The 22,753-nt window shown below is 43.3% G+C and overlaps 1 protein-coding gene across 2 annotated transcripts; it reads right to left on the minus strand.

The window, feature by feature from the left end:
* Window positions 1-771: 771 nt before the first annotated feature.
* On the minus strand, window positions 772-21,120 carry stox1 (storkhead box 1). Of its 2 annotated transcripts, none has more exons than XM_063191823.1 (4): window positions 20,606-21,120; window positions 4,662-4,814; window positions 1,708-4,057; window positions 772-1,177 (listed from the first exon to the last, which is right to left on the minus strand). In XM_063191823.1, the coding sequence occupies exons 1-4, from the start codon at window positions 20,619-20,621 to the stop codon at window positions 1,024-1,026; spliced, it is 2,673 nt and encodes an 890-aa protein (XP_063047893.1). In that variant the 5' UTR covers window positions 20,622-21,120; the 3' UTR covers window positions 772-1,023. The 2 variants fall into 2 exon arrangements, with proteins under 2 accessions (XP_063047893.1, XP_063047892.1); XM_063191822.1 differs by lacking the exon at window positions 20,606-21,120 and adding an exon at window positions 16,193-16,938.
* Window positions 21,121-22,753: the final 1,633 nt, after the last annotated feature.

Consider the following 22,753-nt stretch of genomic DNA (forward strand, 5'->3'; position numbering starts at 1 on the left):
GTGCACACTTTCACGCACTGTAATAGAACAGCACAGCCTGAGCATGCATTTTTATTCTTTTAACTTTGTTACTTATTAGGCATAAAACGTGCTAATAAATGCATGCTAAACCCATGACATTATAGGAGAATTTAAATCAATCATATGATCTTTTAAAACAAATTGTTATTCACATCAAATAATATGAGTTCTTAATAGTCTCAGGTCTACACCTTTGTAGCTTGATGGTGCAGTGATGGTGGTCAGAATTAAAACTTTTTTGCCCCTGTACTGACAGTCCAATAGCATACTGTTGCCAACTGACAGGAGAGAATATTAAAAAGTAGGCTCCATAAATGCATCAGGTGTGATACTGGTCTAACTGTTCCTATTTTTTAGCAACTCAATACAGTGAAGAGGGAATGAGGGTACCTTGCTGTTTTTCCTCATAACTGAGTAATACATTGATTTATGTATGATATTAATTATGGGCATGAATAGAATACATGTATTTGCCTGATGGGGCGATGTTAAAATTGGTTTTTTTTTTTTTAAGCTATTTTGACCGCGAGTGAAGGGCTCCCCCACCTCCCAAAAGCCAATTTAAACACTGCCTACACCTGAAATAACTATTCTACAGAATACCCTCATTGAAACAGTGCAGTTATATAGCACAATGTGCACTGTTCCACCAGCCTTGGATTTTTTTCCATTTCATCCCATGTGTTTGTGTTGCACACAAAGCCCAATGCACAAAATGTTTGACACTTATATATATTCATTTGCATTTATTTTAAGTCATACACAATACAAGTGAAGCTGACTGTTTATTGTAACCTCAATAGATATACAAGTCTTTCCACGGAAGTAGATGTCTCTGGGTAGTAGGCCTAAGGCCTGTGTCATGTCTTTAACATTACTAATATAATTACTTGGTAATAAAACTTGATGTAGATCTATACAACCAAAAGTGATTTCACATTTATTTACAATTTGTACAGGCGTATCAAAGGAATGGGCTTTTCACACATTCGAATGGGCATTTCACACATTCATGACGGGGGTGAGTTGAAGAAGAGAGCTTTGTGGGTGAAGGGCATTGTTCTTGGAATGGAGTCTCTCAAGATTCTGTAGGAAACTGCGGCGTTTGAATCCCTCCAGCATGGCAGTGTTGCTGGATGTCATGCTAATTCTGGTTCTGTGAATGAGAGAAGCAATTTCCAAACATTAGGACTATACAGTCAGCATGAATTTTATTCTATCAACAGAATCATTTTTAAAAGGGTTAAAACACCTTTAGTCCACACTAGCTTGCAGGTCAGTCCTGATGGGACATTTCCAAGACAATTCAAATTGAATCCTGACTCTGACATTGCAAATTTGCAGAGCAAGGAATTGACACAGCACAAGTTTTTAGCCTTGAGTTCATGTCGTTTCGTATGGCCTGTGACCTCACAGATTGTATTACAAATAAATAAATACCTGGTAGACCAAATAAACAGAACAGTGCACAGTTGCATAGCATAGCTCCTATTATATTCTTTCACAAATGATGATTGTTATTATTGATCTTGTAATGTCATTCAAGAAATGTCCTTGCTGCATTTTCCAACTTTCTAACTCCATTTTAATATATTTGTTTTGGTCTTAATCCATTTTGTATTTGTCTTAATCCATTTGAAAGAGTATTAACAATAAACATGGAGCAGCATGGCATCACAGCTATACCTGGGAGAGTCAATTCCGCTGTCTCCTGTGTTGCTCTGGCTCTCGGTGGCCTCGCCAGAGTGAGGCCCATTGGGACTGCTATGGTTCTCAGCGGAGCTGAGGGGCATCCCAGGATGCTGTACGTCGAACAGGCCCTGATGGCAACCCTGCTCCGTCTCCCCAGCCTGGACGGCAGAGAGAGTCTCTAGGTCATCCACTGACTTGTGCAGCGTTTCTGCATCAGAGTCTATTTCACTATTCTGGCAGTAGTCGAATATACTACTGTCCATGGTCTCTGCGAGCTCCTTGTCCACCGCCGGGATGGCCTGGTGGAGATGTTGGTCCACTACACACTGTGGCCCATCTCTGAGCACGGAGGACTCCCTGAGGGAGATGGCTGACTCGCTTTGTGCAAGTTGAGAGCTTGAACCGTTCCAGCCGTCGTCCTCCTGTCTGAGGACAACGCTCAGGGGTTCTTTGTAGAACTTGGACGCATCCAAACTGTTAATCCAGTGACCACTTCCAAACTGAGGCTTAACGTACTGATTCAGCCTGGCGTGGTGCGCGGTTCCACCGCCGCAGTCCTCCACCAGGCACAGAGAGCTGCAGCCGTCCTCATCCGTCTCCTCGGGCTTCATGTACAGGCGAATGTCGTCCTCAGTGTAAACGTCACTCGTTGTGATAACAGAGGCGCGGTGCTGTGCGGTGCTGTTGGTGAGCTGCTGCTGGCTATCCGCCCGGCTGTCGGCTCGCTGATGAGATTCTAACAGATCTGGCCTGTGGCTCGAATCCTCCTTTTCCGCCTGTCTCAGGGACAGCCGACGCCGGGCAGAGGGTTTAGGCCATGAGGCCATGGGTACGTCTGGTGTTTCTTCAACAAGAGAGTGATAATCTATTATTTTATCATAACTTGGGTCAGACTCACGTCTCAAGTCAACATCTTTATGCATTTTGTGGTCTGCGTCAGTGTCCCTGCAATCCCTAAACTCTTTTCCCCTGCCAGTATTGTCCTTCGAATGTCTTACTTTATCATCAATCCTCAGAGTGCTGCTGTCTGGATAGACAGTGCTGTATTCTCCCGAATGCTCCTTCACGGGACTGGTGTCAAGCAATGAGTCATCAGTTAACTCTCTCTGGTGAAGGTTGTCACAAGATCCTTCCTTCATAGTGTTATGGAGCTCGTCAGGTGTGTCTACTGTCCCTTTGGCTTGATGGGGGTCCCACGACTTGGACCGGTGGTAAGCACGCTCTCTCTTTGCAGACGTGTGAGTTTTGCAATCTCTTCTCCTGTGCTCTCTGTGACCTGAGGTCACGGGCGTTGTTTCCTTACTTGACACGCCGTGAAAGGGGTTGTCGATGCGTTTCTTGTAGAGGGATTTCAACACTGTGTGCTCTGTGTGGTCCTCCGGTTCTTCCGCCTGTAAATCTGGTTTCAGATGGGGGGATGTGAGTCCGTCCAGATGGCCTTCCATGTCCGGGTAGTCAAGAACCTTGGACTTCATCCTATGTCTGTCCTTTGTAGACTGGGTTCTCTTTTTCACACGATTGTTCTTTGACGCCGTCCTTTTGGCGGCCGTCTTGGAGGAGTGGAGTCTCGGCTTGGAAACCAGCATCTCGGTGGACATCCCTTTGTCCACGACCCGTTCAGGGTCCCCTCTCTCCTCCAGCTTCATCATGAGAGCCGTGTGCCGGACTAAGTTGTCAACAGTCAGCTCCGGGTTGATGCGCTTGATGATGGCATGTTCCAGGTCCCTGGGGAGGTTGTTGAGCTCATTTTCGTCCCTGACTGGCCACTCCTCGGGCGGGAACTGTCCGGAGAATGTGGCGTATTCCTTTTTCAGCTTGCTCTCCTTCTTCGCCGTGCTTCGCCGGAAGAGGTTCAGGCCAAACTTCCGGCCGCCTTTCTCCTTGGTGTCCTTTCGGCTTGTTGCCGTCATGGACTTGCTGGTTTCACTGGCCTGGCAGTCCGCGGTGGTGGAAGTAGACTGGTGGTGGACTGAGGGCTTGGGTTCTTTGGGCCACTTGAGGCTTTTGCCTGTGCAGTCACTGATGGAGACCTGGTCCTGGACTGATGGTGCTGCAGTGGACAGAGCTGTGAAGCATCTGCAGGACTTGCAATGTGCCAGCGAGGCGGACTCTCCGGGCATGTCCAGGCAGTTGTCATTGCTCACCAGGTAGGTGATGGGGGGCTGGGAGGGCAGTTCGTTTTCTCCTGTGCTCCACCAGTTCTTGTCCTTCACCGTGTTGTTTGTGATGAAGTAGGTTTGCGGCGTTACGATGAAGTAGCCCTCTCCAGTGTGGTAGATCTTTCTTTCCTTTATCAAAGATCCCAGAGCATTGTACAGGATGTCTTGGGTGGGGACTGTCATTCCTGAAAAATAACAACAAAGAACAAATAGTGTTATGTTTTCTTGCATGCTGTATACAAATACACGAGGCACACATACTTTTTCAATTGTATCAATTGAAAAATTGTAATTTATCAATAACTTCCCGTTAACTGTGCTTAAAGTAAACAACACCACAGGACAAATATAATGAGGATTTTATGAGCACCAATTAGAATGGAATGACTTTTATGAACTTTGTGAGAAAGCTGAACTATTTTAACCCATGAGTATGAATGAAAAAGTAGATCTGTATGTAATTAACGACGATGGAAGGAATGAATTTAGTCCATCCCACATCTTTAAGTCAGATTTTTTTTTATAATAGGGCCAGTCTGAGCATGATTCAAAAGGGAGCCCAAAAAGGCTAAATGAATCTTAAATGTAGGAATATATGTCTTTACCAGGATGAGCCACCATCACATTATGTGTTTGAGAAAATGCAATTAAAGCAAACAACATCGCAAGGCAAATACTCATTCATTTATTCATGTATCTCATTAGGCCTAGAGAACACACTGATGTTAACCCATTACAGTAAGTGTAAATGAAATGAGATCTGTAAGACATGAGGATGTATGTAATTACCAGGATGAGCCTTGGCCATGTGTGTGATGAGCGCCTCCTGGTTAACAGTGGTCTGGTCGGCGTTCATGTCCGAGATGAGGGAGCACAGCACCTCAGACAGGGGGATGAACTGGGACTGAGAGATGGGGCTCATCTGCACTGGGGACACGTCACCTACACAAGCAGAAGAAATACAAACAAACCATTAGGACAAAACAACTTGATGTGTTTCAATAAACAGTATTAGTACAAATATGTGTTGGCCAGGGCTGGGTGGGGGAGTGGGGATTGGAATTTAATGTCACTTGTTGCTGTTCACTTTTTTCTTATATTTGGGGAAAATATGTACTAAAAAGAACCAGTAGCCCCATAATGCAAGCCGTACCACCAGTGGCACACTGTAATAGTCATTGAAAGGTTCATTACCACAGTATTACTGTGACATAACACAGGGTCTTTAGAAATGCACTATGGCTGTCATTGCCATTCTGGTAACAGCGTGTTTTAATATTGTCTTTAATTTTAATGTTTTAATGACCAACCAATTTGAAATGTTTTAATATCCCACAGCATACAAGAATAGACTCAAGGGTTCCAGGGTTGTAGTACAACCCCAGCAAGCGAGCAGCACGTACATGCTTTAGTGACTGACACAGATACAGTAAGTCGTAAACCCCCTAGTGGAAGAGTCAACTGTTTAATTCTCCTAGCAACACAAAGCCACATGCCCCCCGCTTTTTAAGAGGTTTACCTCTTGCTGTGATGTTCTCAGGTGAAGCAGAGTAGTGGAGATACTGTATTTATACCAAAGCAAAGGACTGTAAGTGACATTTCCTGCCATAGCCTGTTTATGTGTCTCTCAGCCCTCTCACAACATTCAGTGTCAACTTTTTTTTGTCAATTTCTTCACATGTACCAAACATATCAAGGAATCAAAATTTCCCTCTGTACAATGCATGCATAGACAAAGACAGGAATTTAGAGTCAAAGTGGTTGTTGTTGTTGTTAACAAAAATCATGGTGATGTTACGGTGTTACTAAATGTTACTGTGTTGTTTAGCAAGTTGCTTGGAGGAGGTTGTCGTAAAGACATTCCATGGCATGCATAGCATCCATGGCATCTAAGGAGGCATTCCATTGGCAACTTTAAATCGCTGTGTGAAAACGTAAGTACTCTCATGTCTGCTCATTTGTTGCACAAAATGGAACTAGGAAGTAGGTCATTCTCTGGTTCATATGGCCCAAAGCCTGACCTATTGTGACAGAATAAAAGTCGTTCTCCCCAACACTCTAACTGTGCCCCACCTTTCAGATTAAGAATGGACTTTGAAATGCTGACACCGTGCTCTAAGTGGCTTAGTGCCAAGTTGGACACTTCAGCTCATCACAGTAAGTGCACTTGAAGAAGTGAGTGGGTTTAAAATAAAGCTCGGCTTTGAGACAGACCAACTGTTTCGAGGCCTGCACTGGCTTCCAGTTCTACTAGTCTACACTGTTGTCAGGGAGATTTTTCCAAAATGTTCAGCGATTAACCAGTGCACTGGACACTGATTAACCATACTTCCTATTGTTAGTCAATCATTAGATGGATGTTTTGACTTTAAAAGCGACATGCATTTGACATTAAAATGGGAAAGCAATGCTGAGTGGCAGCATTTTTGCTTGACAACAATCATACAGCATTTTGCTCATCACATTGTTGTCAATAATCATATTCTCATACACATGATAAAACCTCTTACAGTTTTCCCTTCAGAATTCAGATTGGCTGGGAAAGTCTGCTGTAAAAGATGAGGCTGAATGACAAGCATGTTATTCAGTCTCTGGCAGATAAGAGCCGTCTGTCTGAAGGCCAACTATGTCAGGGCCCCCTCCTCTCCTCCCAACACGCCCGGGGCCACAGAGGAGAAGAATACTGCTTGGCTTGCACTGTTTCCAATTAATGTAAACATTCACAGCCCTCACACACTTCAGGCACTTATGTCAGGGGGCAAGCAAAATAAACCCTTTTAATCAACCGACTGCCACAACCAGACCGAAACGAAACACCACAAAAGTCAATTTCCCAGGCTGTGAGTGAGAGAAAGCCCGAGCCGCATCAACAAGTGCTACGAAACGTGCTGCTCCCAACAAAAGGTTATATCTGTTTCCTTTTTTGTCTGAGAATCAACGTTGTTTGAAGCTTATACTACTGTGCAGGTCCACTAAAACCACTGACAAGCAGGTGTCTTCGGCGGTTTGTATAATGAAAAGGTGCCTACAGTATCACAACATGAGCGGGGAGGTAATTTCTCAAAGCGCGCACACACACACACACAGATTGAGCCAGATCTAAAAGCCGGTTCTGTGTGTGCAGACAGTTTATCCCTAAATCGGCCCTTCATCCTTTAAATCCCCTTTAATTGGCATTATTAGGTCAATTTCTTAAATGAAGCCCATCTGGCACAATGAAAGGGTACACCCGCTCTGATATTGCTGTACAGTGAAAATGTGAGTGGTATCCGTGCACCTGGGGGGATATACGGAGCAACAAAAAAAAGAGAGCTGGAAATCAGCTGTTAGCGACTCATTTTTTGGCGCTCCTCTGGGAGGACAGTTGGTGACACAATCAGGGTTCTCAAAGGGATATCCTGTCTAAGACCAGCTATTGTTGTGTGCTTTTCAGACAGGAAAAGAGTGCAAAGGAAAGGCCGGCGCGGAGCGCTCAAGGCGCCTAAATTAGGTCTGGTCAACACAACACGACATAAATCCAACTGAGACATGCATGGGGGACATGTTGAGAAGGAGAGTGAGAACAGCTAGGGGACTATTTCCCACTGTCTTTAAGAATGCTGTGGGAGGACTTTGTGTATATACAGGGCTATGCTTTGATGGGACGTATTGTAAATACATCTGAAAGCCATTGCAGCTCTGCAGTGGAATAATGAGCATGGCTTGAAACGAGAGCATTGGGCAAATGGCAGAATACAAGTAGTATTGGGTTTCAGTAATGGGGTGTGTGAGGTGATGGTGGTGGTGCTGGTGGTGGGGGAGGGGGAGGGGGTCTTTGTGAAAGGATGAGGAGGGGGGAGCAGATTATGCTCCTAATTCAAGTCTGCATAAGAGGGTGTGACTATCATTGGGGCCGACTGTAGCCATCCTCTCTCAGGGGGGAATACTCTACACCAGACTGTAACATGAGGACCAGGCTTTGTCACGCACCGCATGAATACTCAACTCCATCAAGTAGCCATAGCAACAGAGCAACTTGACATTGCAAGTAGCAAATAATGCACAATATGGGTAGTAGGCAAGGGATGAGTTGTAATGATTTTTTTTCCAACTCTACGATCATTTCTATGTTGTGGTTGATGTTCCGTTTCCAATTTTCTCTGCTTTTGTGTAGAGGCTCAAAGAACATACTGAGTAGATCAGCTTAAAAATCTTGCAGCTTTTCTGGAGAAGTCACCATCAGACTTTAAGTGCCCTGCCCATGGTTGATAAAGGCAACGTGTATTTTGAAGGGGGTGCCGTGTTTTTGCATCTCGATTAGCTGAACACTGTACAAGACAGCTAGAAAAGCAGTGTAAAAATGCCCTGTCTATCCATGGCTGATAAATGCCACATGTATTCGGAAAGGGGATGCGTTGGCCTGTCACATGGGTTCCCATGATTCCTATTACATTACAGTGCAGGGCAGCATCTACATCAGGCTGTGGAAAAATACACACACAGCACAGCATACGGTACATCAAGATTTGTTGTTTTTTGTAAGAAACATTTTACATAATTTACGTAGGTCCTTAACTGTACATTTTGTGGTGTAACACAATATTGAATGAAAAAAAAACAGCCATTTCAGAGAATGACCCAGGTTACATTACATTACATTGAGTTAGCTTATATTGACAACTATTGCTGTTATTTGTTTGGGCCTGACGTCTTACTTTCCATAAAAGCTTACAATCAAGCCAAAAAACCAAGAAAATATCTCATTATTTTTGCCAAAGACATACCACTGGGCAATTTACTTGTTTGCCTTCCAGCTGCCCAAGTAGGTCTACTCAATTGCACCAAATCATGGGTCAGGGGATGAGGGGCTAGGGGCTCGTTCACGCTGTACTCGTGTGTCCCACCATGTCTCGTCCGCTTGAGATAATAAGGCCGAGACCTTAATGAGGTGGGTTTCATTCCTGCGTGCAACCACAAACACCAAACCCCCCATCAAGGGCCCGGCCCTCATCGGCTTGCACATGTGGGCAAACACGCCAGCGAGGTCTGGAGGTGAGTTACAACAACAAACACAGGGAATGGGTTTTGAAGGGTGAGAGGTTTGAGGAGGGAGTGCAAAGACTAATGAATGAGGTGCAACCTGAGACACCTCACACATCTTGGACATGTTGTTGTCGTCGACACCAAATCCAAAGGAGGGTATAAAAGCGCCAGGTCGCTAAGTGGTTGTCGTGACAGCATTCTTTAATGTGAGTCATGTCAGGCTGGGCCCCATAAAGTCTAGAAACAACCGATATGATAAGGAGGACCCTGACACTGGCAAATATTAGAAATATGCAGTTTTGCTGTCTTAATTCAGCACTTGTAGAGTCGCACCAGCACTAAGAGGTTTTTTTATATTCAACTCTCTCAGTGTTGAATAAACATTGCAGAATATATAGTGTGAAATAAGCAGGCCGCTGCCACTCTAACTCCATGACCTTGTTGGCGTCTCTACATTATCCTGCCTATCTACTTTCATTTCATTCCCACTGACATTGACAACACAGCACATACAACGGCAAACCCTGAAAAGTACTGTATGCGTAACCTTTCCAGTGATCGACATGCCCAAGCTGTACCACGCGTTACTCTTTGACTTGACAGTAATACAACATAATGGCACCTCCCCTGCTGCCAAATTATAGTTTATACCGCTCGGGCGGGCTCGACGTGCCCTTCAGTTGTACTTGGCACTAGGCATCTATCCAATCCCTGAGCCATTTTCCAAAGTACAAGCCTTCCACCGTTTTTTGAGCATAGTAATGAAGTTCAAAAGCTGTAGGCCTACACATCATGCACTTCAAGGACTACAAATGACTGACCACAAAACCAGTGTTCGAATCTGAATCAGATGATCTTTGTTGCAAGAACAAGGCTTGGTTCGGCCTGTGCCTCACAAACACAAACTGTTTGTATAGGGTGAAAACAAATCCATACCACATATGTCATCTCCAAATTAGATTTCTGACCAGATTTAATCTTGTATAATTTATTTTTCAAATGCATAAATAAACTTTGCTGTAGGCTGAATATAATCCAATCTGATATCACCACACACTAATTAAAAGCCCATACCCTTTGTGTCCTAAGTGCAGGCATGGAAACTTTGGGCTAGTATTCCTTTCAGATGATGTTAGAGCCACACCTTAGCATAGCAGCGCAGCGCGGTGGTGCAGACCGAGCGAGCGGAGGGCTTTATGAGCTGGTGCTACTCTGGCAGCCATGAAACTGACAGATGTGGAGGGAGCTGTAAAAGGGGCCATAAAGCCGCTGAAAGGAGCCTTCCCCTTCTCCAGCTCTGCCAGCCCCTTTAGATCTGCACTGCCACACACACAACAGTCTCTGAGGAAAACCATTTTGTGTTTTTTTTTTCTTCCTTTTCTTTTTGAGGGGGACATGTCATCTGCTTCAGCCAAAGATGGTTGGGCCTCTTTCTTCTCCCATGAAACAGCTTCTGTATTAGCACAAAGCGTTACGACAGCAGCCTGTACATCAGAGGAAAATTTGCAGTAATTCCGCAATAGATGGAGTCTGACATCAAATTCAATGTCCTCACTAACTTAGCATGTAGTTTGGAAATAAGTCAAACACTTCATGTCCCATAAACGTTCTCATTTTAACTGATAAGACAAGATGTGTCCCCGTGGTAATTACAGTGCCATTACACACCATAAAGAGTGCGGAGGTGTTGAGTGCTTTATGACTCTCTAGATGTTGTTTACACTTTGATACCACAGGAACCTCCCTCAACAAGCAAGTCCAAGTTGTATGCTCCAACTGAGAAAAAGCATGAAGTAAAAAAAAAAATCAATCAAAACAAGTCTGATCATTTGCCTGAACATTTTTCAGGAACTGTATAGGAAAAAACTCTCCAGCATTTTCAAGTGATTATACCATGAATCCCACTCTGTGGTTGTGTTAATTGTTGAGGACTGCAACACTTTCCCAAATATTGCTCAGGATATGATTTTATTTTATATTTTCCCTTTCAGAATAACCCACATATCCACTCCATCCACTGTGTTCCCTTACTGACACTGTAAATTCTGCAGTGTTCATTCAAGACCCATAGAGAGTCAAATGTAAAGCTTATAGTGTTGATCCTACTCTTTGACTGTTGAGTTAACAATAAACATCTATTGTATGATCTCTTGCTTGGCGGTTCAGACATAGTGGAATGCTGAAGGTTAAATATCTTCACGATCTGGGGCGTGGTGGCTCAATGACCTAAGACACCATGCCATGACGCCGGTGACCTGGGTTTGATTCCGACCCGAGGTCCTTTGACGAGCTTTCTCCTCTGTGTAATCACTCCTATCCTGACTCTCTCACTGTCCTGCCTTGTCAATAAAGATAGAAAAGCCCCAAAATTCTTAAAATATACAGTATTCAAGATCTGCATCAAGATGTTTAATTAATCCAAGGTGTTTTGAACATGCCCCTCCTATAACGCCAAATTATCCTTCACAAGAGGGTACCAGTTCAAAGCACTCTCGCCGGCCTAATCAGGACCCTGGTGTTAATTTAGAACAGATGACGCCTATTTCCTCCTAAAAGAAGAAGAAACACACATCTGATGCAGCATCTGCTATCTCTGTTTGGCAACTTGGTTATCTGAACTGCTCAATTACAAGTCGTAATGGCGGAGCAGTTTAATTACATGATTGTATACTGCAGCTCCACACTAGGGGATGATGCCTGCAGCCTCACTGTTAAATGGTGCCTCAACTGAAACGCTCCTTTGAGAGGTCAAAACCTATCTCCTGTTTCCACTCAGCTCAACAGTTACATCATTTCTCCAAAACCACTTCCTTTGGCCAGCAAATCCAAATCCAATCCAATCAGGGATGCAGGGAAGGACTGTAGTGCAGCTCTGGTTTTCTCTCGCCATCTCTTTCTCTCTTCTCTCTCTTCTCTATCTATCTTTCTTTCTCCGTCTCTGTCTCTCTCTTTGTTTTGTTAACAACAGTCAAATGTAGGTTGAGGTCTTCACGTGCCCTTCGGTCTATATCCTGTCGAAGGGGGAGGCTTCCTATCTAATAGGAAGGGGAAGAGTCACTGCATGTCGACAGCTATGGGGGTCAGGTTTTATGGAGGCAGGCCAAGGCCTCCTTCCATATCTGCACTAATAAAAAGTTAAAAAACATTCATAAACACAACTTCCCTGGGAAGACCAAAGACCCAGAAGAATCCAAATGTTTGAAACACAGTTTGAAATATCTGACACACTCAAGAGAGCTTAAAACATGGTTACATTGACACAGCCATCCAAAAAAAAAAGCCTGGACGCTGTGTGTTTGGAAAATATTCTGAATGGTTGATTTCAGAGGATAACCCCAGTCACAAGGAGAAATTGGATTTTAAGTTTAAGTTGAATTAGGCAGGACTTTGGCAGAGACACAAGCGTATGTTTTGTGAAAGCACACACAAGGCAGCGGCCGTCTCGAGGCTAAGCTCCATCCGTCTCTTTGGCTTGTCAAGGTTGTTTAACTACACTGATGGATAAAGGGGTTTGGGAGGATTTCACAGAAAAGTAGCTTGTCTAAAAGATGCTAACTACTAACAGCTGGATGAGACCGAGTCCAGTCAGGGGGGTGTTTCGTTACATCCAAAAACATTCCAGTTCACTTCTCCTTGCTTGGAAACATAGCACAGGGGCTAGGTGGGACTTTCAGGGGATTTTCAGTGAATGTTTGCTTCCCTCATAATGTAGTTGTAAAGACTGTTGAGTTTCAGCAATTACTACTGGATCCATGACACAAGCTTGTATTCCATTTGACCTTCCAATTCAATTAGCCTACTAAGCTTCAACTTCCGTGTTCGGTCATCAATGAAATAAGCAATCCTATCCTTCTAATGACAACTGCACTTGATTTTCCAGAAGTTATTCCAGAAGTCTAAAGCTAAAGTTGAGGCCCATTGAGAGAATGCATGTGTAGATCTACTTTTATGAGAAGACAATGTTGTCACTGAACCCCTGCTCCTGAATGAGGAACACCTGGACCTCATGTCCTATCCTGTAAGAAGGTCAGAGATGACCTCCTGGAAGAGAAGGACTTCTGACCTCTGGCAACCAGAGGCCAGTAATCCAGGCAGGCCAGGCCACCCTCAGAGCAACTTGGCTCAACGGGGTGCTCCCCTTTCAAGTCGCCACAGGAAACAGCCATGCTAACGTGCTAAACATGTCACTTTGCCATTAAACACATTCCATGGCATTATAAATAACTAATATCTTCAACACTAGAAAAAGAGAGTACTACTGACACTTTCCGTAATCAAGGTTAGGCTACTGGCCAACATTTCTGGTATTGCTGATGTTACACCTGTTACACTTCGAACTGGCAAAATAAGCACAAAATATAAGAAACCTTTGCAAGAACCTTGCTTGTAGACCCAAGATCCAACCGTTTCACCTAGCATTGAAGAAATCTACACAAAACAAAGAAGTAGACTCATGGTGTAAGTACATGATGTGATTTTACATAGTTGTTACACTACCTATTCCACTAACTAATGAGTACCTAACGAGAGCCCCCCCCCCCAACCCCCCAACTTATTGATTCTATGTCTACTTTATTATATACTTCTTAAAAAAAAAAAAGTTATAACAGACAGATTGATCGTTATTGAGCGATATGGGACACCTAATTATAAAACAGACCAGTGAGCTCAGTATAAATGTTTTACCGGGAGGCCCAGTCTGCTCCGAGCACAATGAGGCATCATTTAATAATGCAGCAAGTGTACTGCTATCAGCCAAAGTCAGGCCAGTGTCTCCCTTTCAGACACACTGAGAGGCCAAAGCATTATGCAATGCCATTAATAAAACCTCAGGACCAAACCCATGGGTCACTGGTTGGTTTATCAAAGACACACTTAGTTATCCGCTATCTGTTCAAGACTAACTGTCCCATCTGTGTCTCGCCAGAACAAATACCAATATTTCCATGAATAATTGAAAGAAACTGAGAGAAGTTCATGAAGTACACATGTCCTGAACTTCAAATGTTAGTGAACGGGTGACTGTAGTGGCATGGAAAATGCACTTCCTGTAAGCGGTGCTTAAAATTGTGGCAATGTCAAAAACTCTGAGGTAAACCTCGAAAAATGCTTCCCCCAGGATAAGATAAGAACGGAAAGGACCAAAGAAGGCAGCCCCGAATGGTTTCACATTTTCCAAAGGCCAGGCCTCTATACACAGGACTGAAGGGGGCCCTCGTCCCCTCAGTTCAGTGCTGTTCTGCACAACACAGCCTGGCGAACAGGGCTAAACCCCAAGAACAATCACTCTTTTGACTTCATGTGCAGTGACACTGGACACAGACAGGGTGGTGTGGGCTATAGGCTGCTGCTGGTGGTGCATCACCTCACCCGCCACTATAGTGCTATCAAAACCCTCAAAGCTCTCTCACTCAGGCTACTGTACCCGTGCACAAAAGAGCGTCAATGTCTCTGCCACGGACAGAAAGTCAATTGTGTAAAAAATAAGTCAACAACATTCCGTCTCTTTTGGAGAGGTCAAATGGCATCTTTTCTCATAGTGTGAAGTAACAAGGGCCCAGTACACTAGTATACTTCTCAGTAGTAGTAGGAGGGCTAATGGCATACTTAACAGCATAGTTTTGCAAAGGAAGCAGGGTTTTTTTTCCAATGTCCTTATAATGATCACTCTCCAAATTCAGGCTTAAGGTCAAAACACTAACTTGCATGACAAAAAGCGAGCTAGGTGCAAAGTGTGAAGAGACATATCCACAGCAACATGGTGTCAAAACATTCGCGTACAAATGCCCCCTGGCCAAGACATGGAGCGAGCAGACATGAATTTAATGGAGGGGCGGCGGCCTACTCTGCTCTGCTCGGTGTGTGCTTCTCACTGGCTGGTGGGCAGCACGGTGAGAAGATGGGGCATAATTTACTGTGGTATTGGCCTCAGGGTGGGAAAGGCCATAAAGTAAAGGATAATGCTGCTGCGACATGATTCTTTCATTTGAATATACCCACACTAGCGTGTGTGTGTGTGTGTGTGTGTGTGTGTGTGTGAGAGAGAGAGAGAGAGAGAGAGAGAGAGAGAGAGAGAGAGAGAGAGAGAGAGAGAGAGAGAGAGAAAGAGAGATAGTATGAGGGAAAGAGAGAGAAAGTATGTATGTGCGCGTGCGTGTGTGTGTGAGTGTGTGTGAGAGAAAGAGTGGTGTGTATGAAAGGGAATGAGCGTGAAAGAAAGAATGTCAGAAAGAAAGAAGCAGTGAAAGAGAGCTATAAGTGTGTGTGTGTGTGTGTGTGTGTGTGTGTGTGTGTGTGTGTGTGTGTGTGTGTGTGTGCGCGCGCGCGCTTGTGTTCCTGTATGGCTGCAACCTATACATTCCAGAGTTGGAGGCTACCCATTCTTGAGAGCACCCTTTGCCAGAATATTTCTGTTCTTGGATATGTGACAAATGGGCTGTTCTGTGTTCCATAGTTGACCACAGATCAAAGAGAAACTTTGTCATCAGACTTCTCATGTCATGGTTGACCGCTCACCTGCATGTCTAGTAGCGGATGCTATCCGATGGAGTCATCTGCTATGATCAGACAGGGCTGCCTATGATTTAGACAGTACTATCTGTGTTTTAGGAATAGGACCTAGCTGTGTTTTTCTTTCCATTATTGCCATTTCAGGTCACAGTTGCTCTGTACACAAGGCTCAGCCTTTCCACTTCAACATGTTGTTGTGTCTAGTAAAGCCAACCTGGCCTAATCTCAGTGGGGCAACTGTGAGTACCGGTAATTGGTGCATTTCAATATGATGTCATTTCGTGCTTCCCTAACCCCTATGAATAAAATAAACCCCAAAAACACAAAACAAGACATAGCATGTAATGATATTTGGACGTCATGCAAACATTGCAAGTTATAATTGCAGCTATGGTTTCTTCGATTTCTCTAGGCACTGATTCATTCTCAAGATTAAAAGAGGTCTATTACTTAGTAATTTTGAGTAATTGGATAAAGTGATCTTAATTAAGGGGACCATTACAGGGGTGAAGTTAACCACGCATTCAGGCGATTCAGTCATGTTACTTTAAGCTGAACTATGTTGTTCAGATTGTGTCCTCGCTATTTGGAAAAAAAACTTTCAGACGGTTATCATTTTTCTCCAAATTATCTGAATTACGCACAGCAAAAAGTGCGATCAGACATGAGTGACTTCCATTACACTGAGGCCTCTTTTCTCGGCATGTTTTGGGTATGCCTAAAGGTGCGGATGGTCAGAAAATAACATAAAAAATGGAAGATGGGCAAAATAAAAAATGTGAACATACCCACTGCTTTAATGACAAATCCTTTGGGTGATCTCAGCGCCCTGCGCATCCATGCTTCCCTCAGCACCTCCAGATTATTGGCATTCCCCTGGACAAATAACACCAAATTCTCCATCCATCCCTGAAAGTGAACTTCAGACACCGCATTCACCAGTCTCTTATTCCAAAAACTCCGCAGATTCTGCGCTTTGAAGTCGGCGAAAATGTCCTGTCCATTGACACTGGCGGTGGCGATCTGTTTTTCTCCGCCGGCTTTTGCGCTTTCCACGTCCTTGCAGAGGATCACGGCGAGCGATGCCGCCGATAGTTTAACGATCCGCTGGGGTTGAGACATCATCCTTGTAGCCTATGTCTGCTCACGGAACAATGTAATCAAGTTGAAAGCTTGTTGCAGCGCTGACACTGCTCAGTTGAATTCGTCTCTCATGAGCGTCGTAAATGCGAACCACAACCTGACACATTCCAGAACAGTTCCCTCGGTTTGTCCTTTGACAGACGCCCAGACGTCTGAATAGTTATTCTTTGCTCCCAAGGTAACCAATGCTGACGGTGTCAAGGGAGGGGGATTGGGGTTTGTGGCAAACCAATCAAATAGCATGGCGCGGCACAGGCGTGTTCTCTCTTGCACGAGTCAGGTGTATTACAGTCAGACTTGGTGTTTTGCTGCTCCCGGCAGTGTCACATACATTAACAGACTGCTGCTCTCATTTTCTTAAATACACTTACTATAGTCTATAGCAAGATAACAAAATAGCAAACCATTAAAATTAATTTCTAAAAGTGTTGAAAATGTAAGTTGTTTGGTTAGGTCTATGATAGTGTTATTTATTAAAGTGGTGTGGCCAACTAGCTTAAAACAGTTCCAAACAACAAGATCTAGGTTAAGTGATTCCTGAGGACATGCATGCAGGGAGAACTGTAAGCCTTACTGGCTCGGCAAGATATTGACAACCGGCTTGGCAGGTAGGCCTACTACAAGCCATTAAACTTTAGGTTGCTGCACAATGCTTCACTGCACACACCAAGTTAACAGTCAACCACAAACTGTAACCTGGGGTACTGTAATATAAAGCCCAGCGTCAATGCCCACAGTCTACTTTGCTAGTCCTGGCTTCAACACAGAAACCTATTAGTGTCTCACATGGTCCTGATTAACGAGCAGGACAGAGCAAGAACAGCGGCACCTCATATATCTGTTTCCTCAAAATCAAAAAGAATAACAAAGGTTTGTACAGAAGGGGCCCCCAAGGTAAGAGTTGGGTGTCTTTGGGCGTGTGTGTGTGTGTGTGTGTGTGTGTGTGTGTGTGTGTGTGTGTGTGTGTGTGTGTGTGTGTGTGTGTGAGGGGGGGTGTTGCCCTTAATGCCATGACCCCTTATAACACTGCCCCCTGCAACCGGATATTACATTTCCCCCCTTTGCCCCATACGTCACCTCGTCCCATAAATTATGGCCATTGTACCATTACAACAGACAGGGGACTCGAATATCCAACCGCCCTCGCTGCACACTGTGAATTAGGAGTCAGTGTGGGAATGCATGCTCATGGCAGCCATGATTTGCAGATCAGAATATATTTAATTCTATTATGGTGAATTCAGGTAAATTGGGCAACTTTTTTTTGCATATAAGCGAATGGCACAAAAGTGGTCATTTACCTGAATTCACCCCTATATACAGTATATTTTTTTTTTACTGGCTTTGCCATTGCAGTCTCATAATGTTCACCATTCCAGCAGTGGAAAGCTGTACCAGTCGTGGAAATGCTTCACTCCCATAATACCACATTGCTGATGCATTACACACAGTCTTCAGTAATACATGACAATTTGGTTATTGTCATTCTGGTAACAGCAAAAGTATAACCGTGGCAGTGTCTTAAGAGTTTAAGTGGTCCACGAGGGTGTTAACAATTCTTCTGATAACAAAAATCCAATTGCTGCTTAGTCTGCACATCAATAATTGATGTGGCCGTAATTACCCATTGGGGATCTTAACCTTTTTTGTGTTTTTTCCAGAAAAGACCACCTCAATGTGTTGAGCTATTGTTCATCCAGGATTTCACTACAAGCTTTCCCAATTATGCACGATTAGGCCTCTTTCTGCTTCAGTGGCCAAGACAACTTGGCTGGGCGCTGACTGACTTGAAGGGACTTGCCAGATTTTCACAGTTCATACGGTGGTCCAACAAACTGCACCATTTAAAATTCTCTGTTTTCATCGAGGGTTCAAACACTAAAAGGCATTTTTCTACCATTATAATATGTGAAAGCCACCCTTGATGGATACTTAAAATTTATGATAATACAAACAATGCCCCCCCACCCCACCCCAAGATACTTCTTTTTAATTATGCAATGTATAACACTGTGTGTTTACTACAACCATGAATGGAAAACTATGGTAGCCTTCATATTAAGGTGAGCAAAGCACAAACATTTTAATAAAATCATGATGTTCTCAAATGTAACATAGCTTTACCTGGCCTAGACACACAGCACCCACCCCAATCCTTTTTTGCCATTTTGTAATGAAAGTTTCATTGCGCTCTTTTAGCCTGGTTGTAAAAGCAGATTTCTATGTTCCTGCCTCCAGTGCTGCGTCAGACCTGTGCTCATTACTCTTTCATTAGAGCCATGCATTTCTACTCTCCCCTGCTGTAAAGAGGATCAAAGGCTAGGGTTACTTTGGCTGCAGGTTCAGACTTACCATTCAATACGGTCTAATCAATGATGGGCAGCTCAGATTTAGACATTATAATCCAGTGACACATACACCAAATCCTTTTACCAGTCCATATTGGGCAGGTAAAACAAAGTTATTTGGAACATTTGTGGCAATTGCCCAGTTTGAACATGAAAGAACTGGTTAATTGCAATATGTGGCAATGAATTCCATTGAGCTCATCACTGGGTGTAATATGCATCCTGAATATGCATGTGAGATCCAACACAATCCATTATCAAAGTGATTGGAAGACGCTATTAGATCATACGCATATGAAATCAGTAATCAGAGTGTGACAACATCAACACCTTCAAAATGACCCTTAAACTGTAGCTGAAAACAGGTCAGACCTGCTGCCATTAATGATCTTCATTTTTAGGTGCATACTGCAAACTTGGTTTTACTTTCTGTCCTGGTTTAAGCTAGTTGGCCACACCACGTTAATAAACAACACTTGGGCCTATTGTCATATACAGTATATGATAGACCTAACTAAACAACCTTCATTTTCAACGTTGTTAGATAGTATTTTGTGTTTGTGTGCACTAATGTATGAGTAAAGTGTTACCATAATATCATGTGTGTGCATTTCACACACACACACACACACACACACACACACACACACACACACACACACACACACACACACACACACACACACACACACACACACACACACACACACACACACACACACACACACACGTGATTAAGAATAATGATTTTACAATTGTGTCTACTCTTTCTGACCTGTTGTCACTACTGATTCGTGTGTGTGTGTGCGTGTGTGTGCGTGCGTGTGCGTGTGTGTGTGTGTGCGTGTGTTTCATGAGTACCTTAGAGGGGGTATTTGGACATAAAAACAAAGACAAAAACTCCCATGCGGCTGTCAGCTTTAAGCCCCATCGGCATCTTTCAAGTTTATGTCTTTCAAGTTTTGACTGTGTTTAGGGTGCAATTCCACAGGTGTGTTTAGGTAGGCTACTAGCTCCTCCCGCTCCAGCTCTCCCAGGAGTTGGTGACACTAACAGCCAAGTGTGAAGTGCTATTGCCACTAGGGTGGGCCAGGCAGAAGAGACTCCTTAAACAGGTCCCTTACATACACTACAAAAGTACTCAGCACACTTTCCACAGGCATTCCAGTGTATTCTGTTAAAAAAAACAGATTTGATTGGCAAATAACTGGAACAATTGGGCTGTTCTAAAACTTTTGACTGAAATTACATCTAATTCCGCACCCATTTTCTAGTAAATATCATGAACTTTCTGTCTTTACCAACTACACAAGGATAATTTATGGTATTATCATGTGTGTTCATGCACCAATTTCTTTGATGGTTTGTAGTGAATATATTTGGTTTCACTTAATTCATGTAACAGGGGAAGTAAACTTAAGTAAGGATGCAACATTATGTACTAGCATTGTACATGATTAGGTACACACAGTGTAAGTTTATAATATTACACATTAATACATGGTAATAAAAACCATGAAATAAGCGTTACCAATTTTTTTTCAGTAAGTAAACCTTTGGATAATCTCTCCCTCCCATCCAACGTTGTGGTCGCCTCGCCTGCCTATTCTTGGTCCAGATATAAACAGTGTCTTATGCTGATTAAACAAACAGGCTTTTCCTTCGTCAGTTGCACAAGAATGGAGGCTTTATTTAATCAACAGCACTGACCTGTATCAGGATGCATATCTCCTCATACTTCATTGTTGTGATTGAAATGCAAAGCATTTGAGCAAGTCGGGAAGTCCAAGGGAGGCGTTTCCTGCATTCCTCTTCCAGAGCCCAGCTCAGCAGAGTCTCGGTGAGAACAGAAGAGAGGGTCAAGGACATACAGAATATAAAATACATAGTAACACTTTATTTGGATGAGTCTATACATAAGGAATGTCAAGTTGACATTGTTTGGGCGTCATGACATTTCAAAAACTAAACGATACATTATGGCAACAGTCATTCATTTCAATAATGTTCCTGGCATGGGTCATGTTATTCTTAAGACGTTTATATGACACACTGATTTCTTCAAGGAAAGGGTTACCATGTGCAGTATGCAATTTTACTTGCATTGTGTTGTTCTAAAAAAAAACCTCAGGGATTTCTCAGATGTGGTGTTTGGTTGTGTCTGATATATAGGGTGATCAGATCTCTGAGATAAGTATAGTATGTGGTTATCACTTTTGAAATGAACTGAGGCCGGCCGAGTGGGTGGTCAGATGCTTTAAGATGTTTGTGTCTTGAACCCATGACTCTTAAACATTTGCAAATTTTGTATTACCCTTTTTGGGTTTGCTCAATGAACATTAATTTAAAAAAGATGTGTGTGAGGTAAACCATAATAAGTAGTTTCAAACACCTTCAAACGTTATGACGCAATCACTACGTTTACATGTTTTTAATTCTGAATTGATAATTCAGAATTAAATAGTTCCGTCGAGTTTACTTTGATCTTTCCTCTAATTACGAATTAAGAGGTGTTTATATGATGTATGTTTTTAAAGAGGAATTAAGCTTTATTCAGAATTAAATGGAGTTAATTCTGAATTAAATGTCTCATGTAAACTTAGCCATTGTGAACTTTTCCCCATGTTGTAGTGTAGACAGACCACCAAAATGGAGTTGAAAAAAATGGGGTGTGCAGAGGCCCTCGTGTGAGTTACAACATCATTCCAATAAATTAAATACTTTCAAAAACCTTGATTTTCACATGCACTGTGGATGCACCTCTAAAATGGGGTCGAAAAACAGAGGATGTTCAATGACCTCAGTGTGTTACTGATACTTTAGTAAAGCCTGGCTTTGTTTGGGAGGTGACAGCTGGCATTGACTAGGTTTGACCTTGATCTGATGCCGTACCAGGATTACAAAAGCCTCGAGTTCGTCTGCTTCCTGCTTTGAGTTGATTTTTTTTTTGTCTGTATGAGCCTCTATGGAACTGATCCGTCATCAGCAAACCGAATGACAGCATAGTAAACCAGACCAAACCTTGCGGGCAGAATAAGTTATTTTGCCTGACAGGTTGGTCTGGCCTTGCACCATAGGGGATAATTGTAGCTGGACAATGAATCTGACCTGGCTGTCCTCTAATTTCAACTCCCTCTCTAGTTTTGAGGCTGTGTAGTGAGTCATCAGAATGGGCTGAGCATGAGATGGAATGAGCGCAGTGACTTTGCCTATATGGTGCGAGCCCAGACTAAACATGTCATGTTATGGTCTGGCTTGCCAGGTTAGAACGATAAGCACGAGTGTGTGTAGGGCACTTCAATGTTCACAAAGACTTAGACTACAAAATGGGTAATAGGTGATGGTAAACATCTCTCTAGGATGCTCACAGTTTCCCTTTTCAATTTCCGGGTACATATCCACTCAGTGCTACTGTACTCTCACAAAAGACTTTATGCATGAGCAATATTTCTTCAAGCTGTTATAGGAAAGCTACCATGGAACAAAAGCTACTACACTAATAGTTGCAATAATATTAATGATGCGTTTCATTGGAAGTCTACCTCTTTTTATATTATGTATACCATTAGCTGGCTATTGCTATTGTACTGTACGTCTCCTGGAGAGTCCAAACAAGCCTGACTCTAAGTAGTCCATCTGCAGGTCAACCTGGACTCTGGACCGGGGTAGGGCTTTCGTTTTCCACCCAGAGGGATTTTGCCCTGAGGGTGAGTCAGAGTTTCTCACACTGTAACTTTAGTATTCCCCTGCACTGCGGGTCAGGAAAGGGGATAATTTCCTCAACAACCGCACCACTTTCCCTGTCCCTCATGCTTACCCTCCTCGGTTCAATTCAGAGACCGCACTACACTACAGGCT

This window comes from Engraulis encrasicolus, chromosome 24, assembly GCF_034702125.1.
Source record: "Engraulis encrasicolus isolate BLACKSEA-1 chromosome 24, IST_EnEncr_1.0, whole genome shotgun sequence".
NCBI classification, from domain to species: Eukaryota; Metazoa; Chordata; class Actinopteri; order Clupeiformes; family Engraulidae; genus Engraulis; species Engraulis encrasicolus.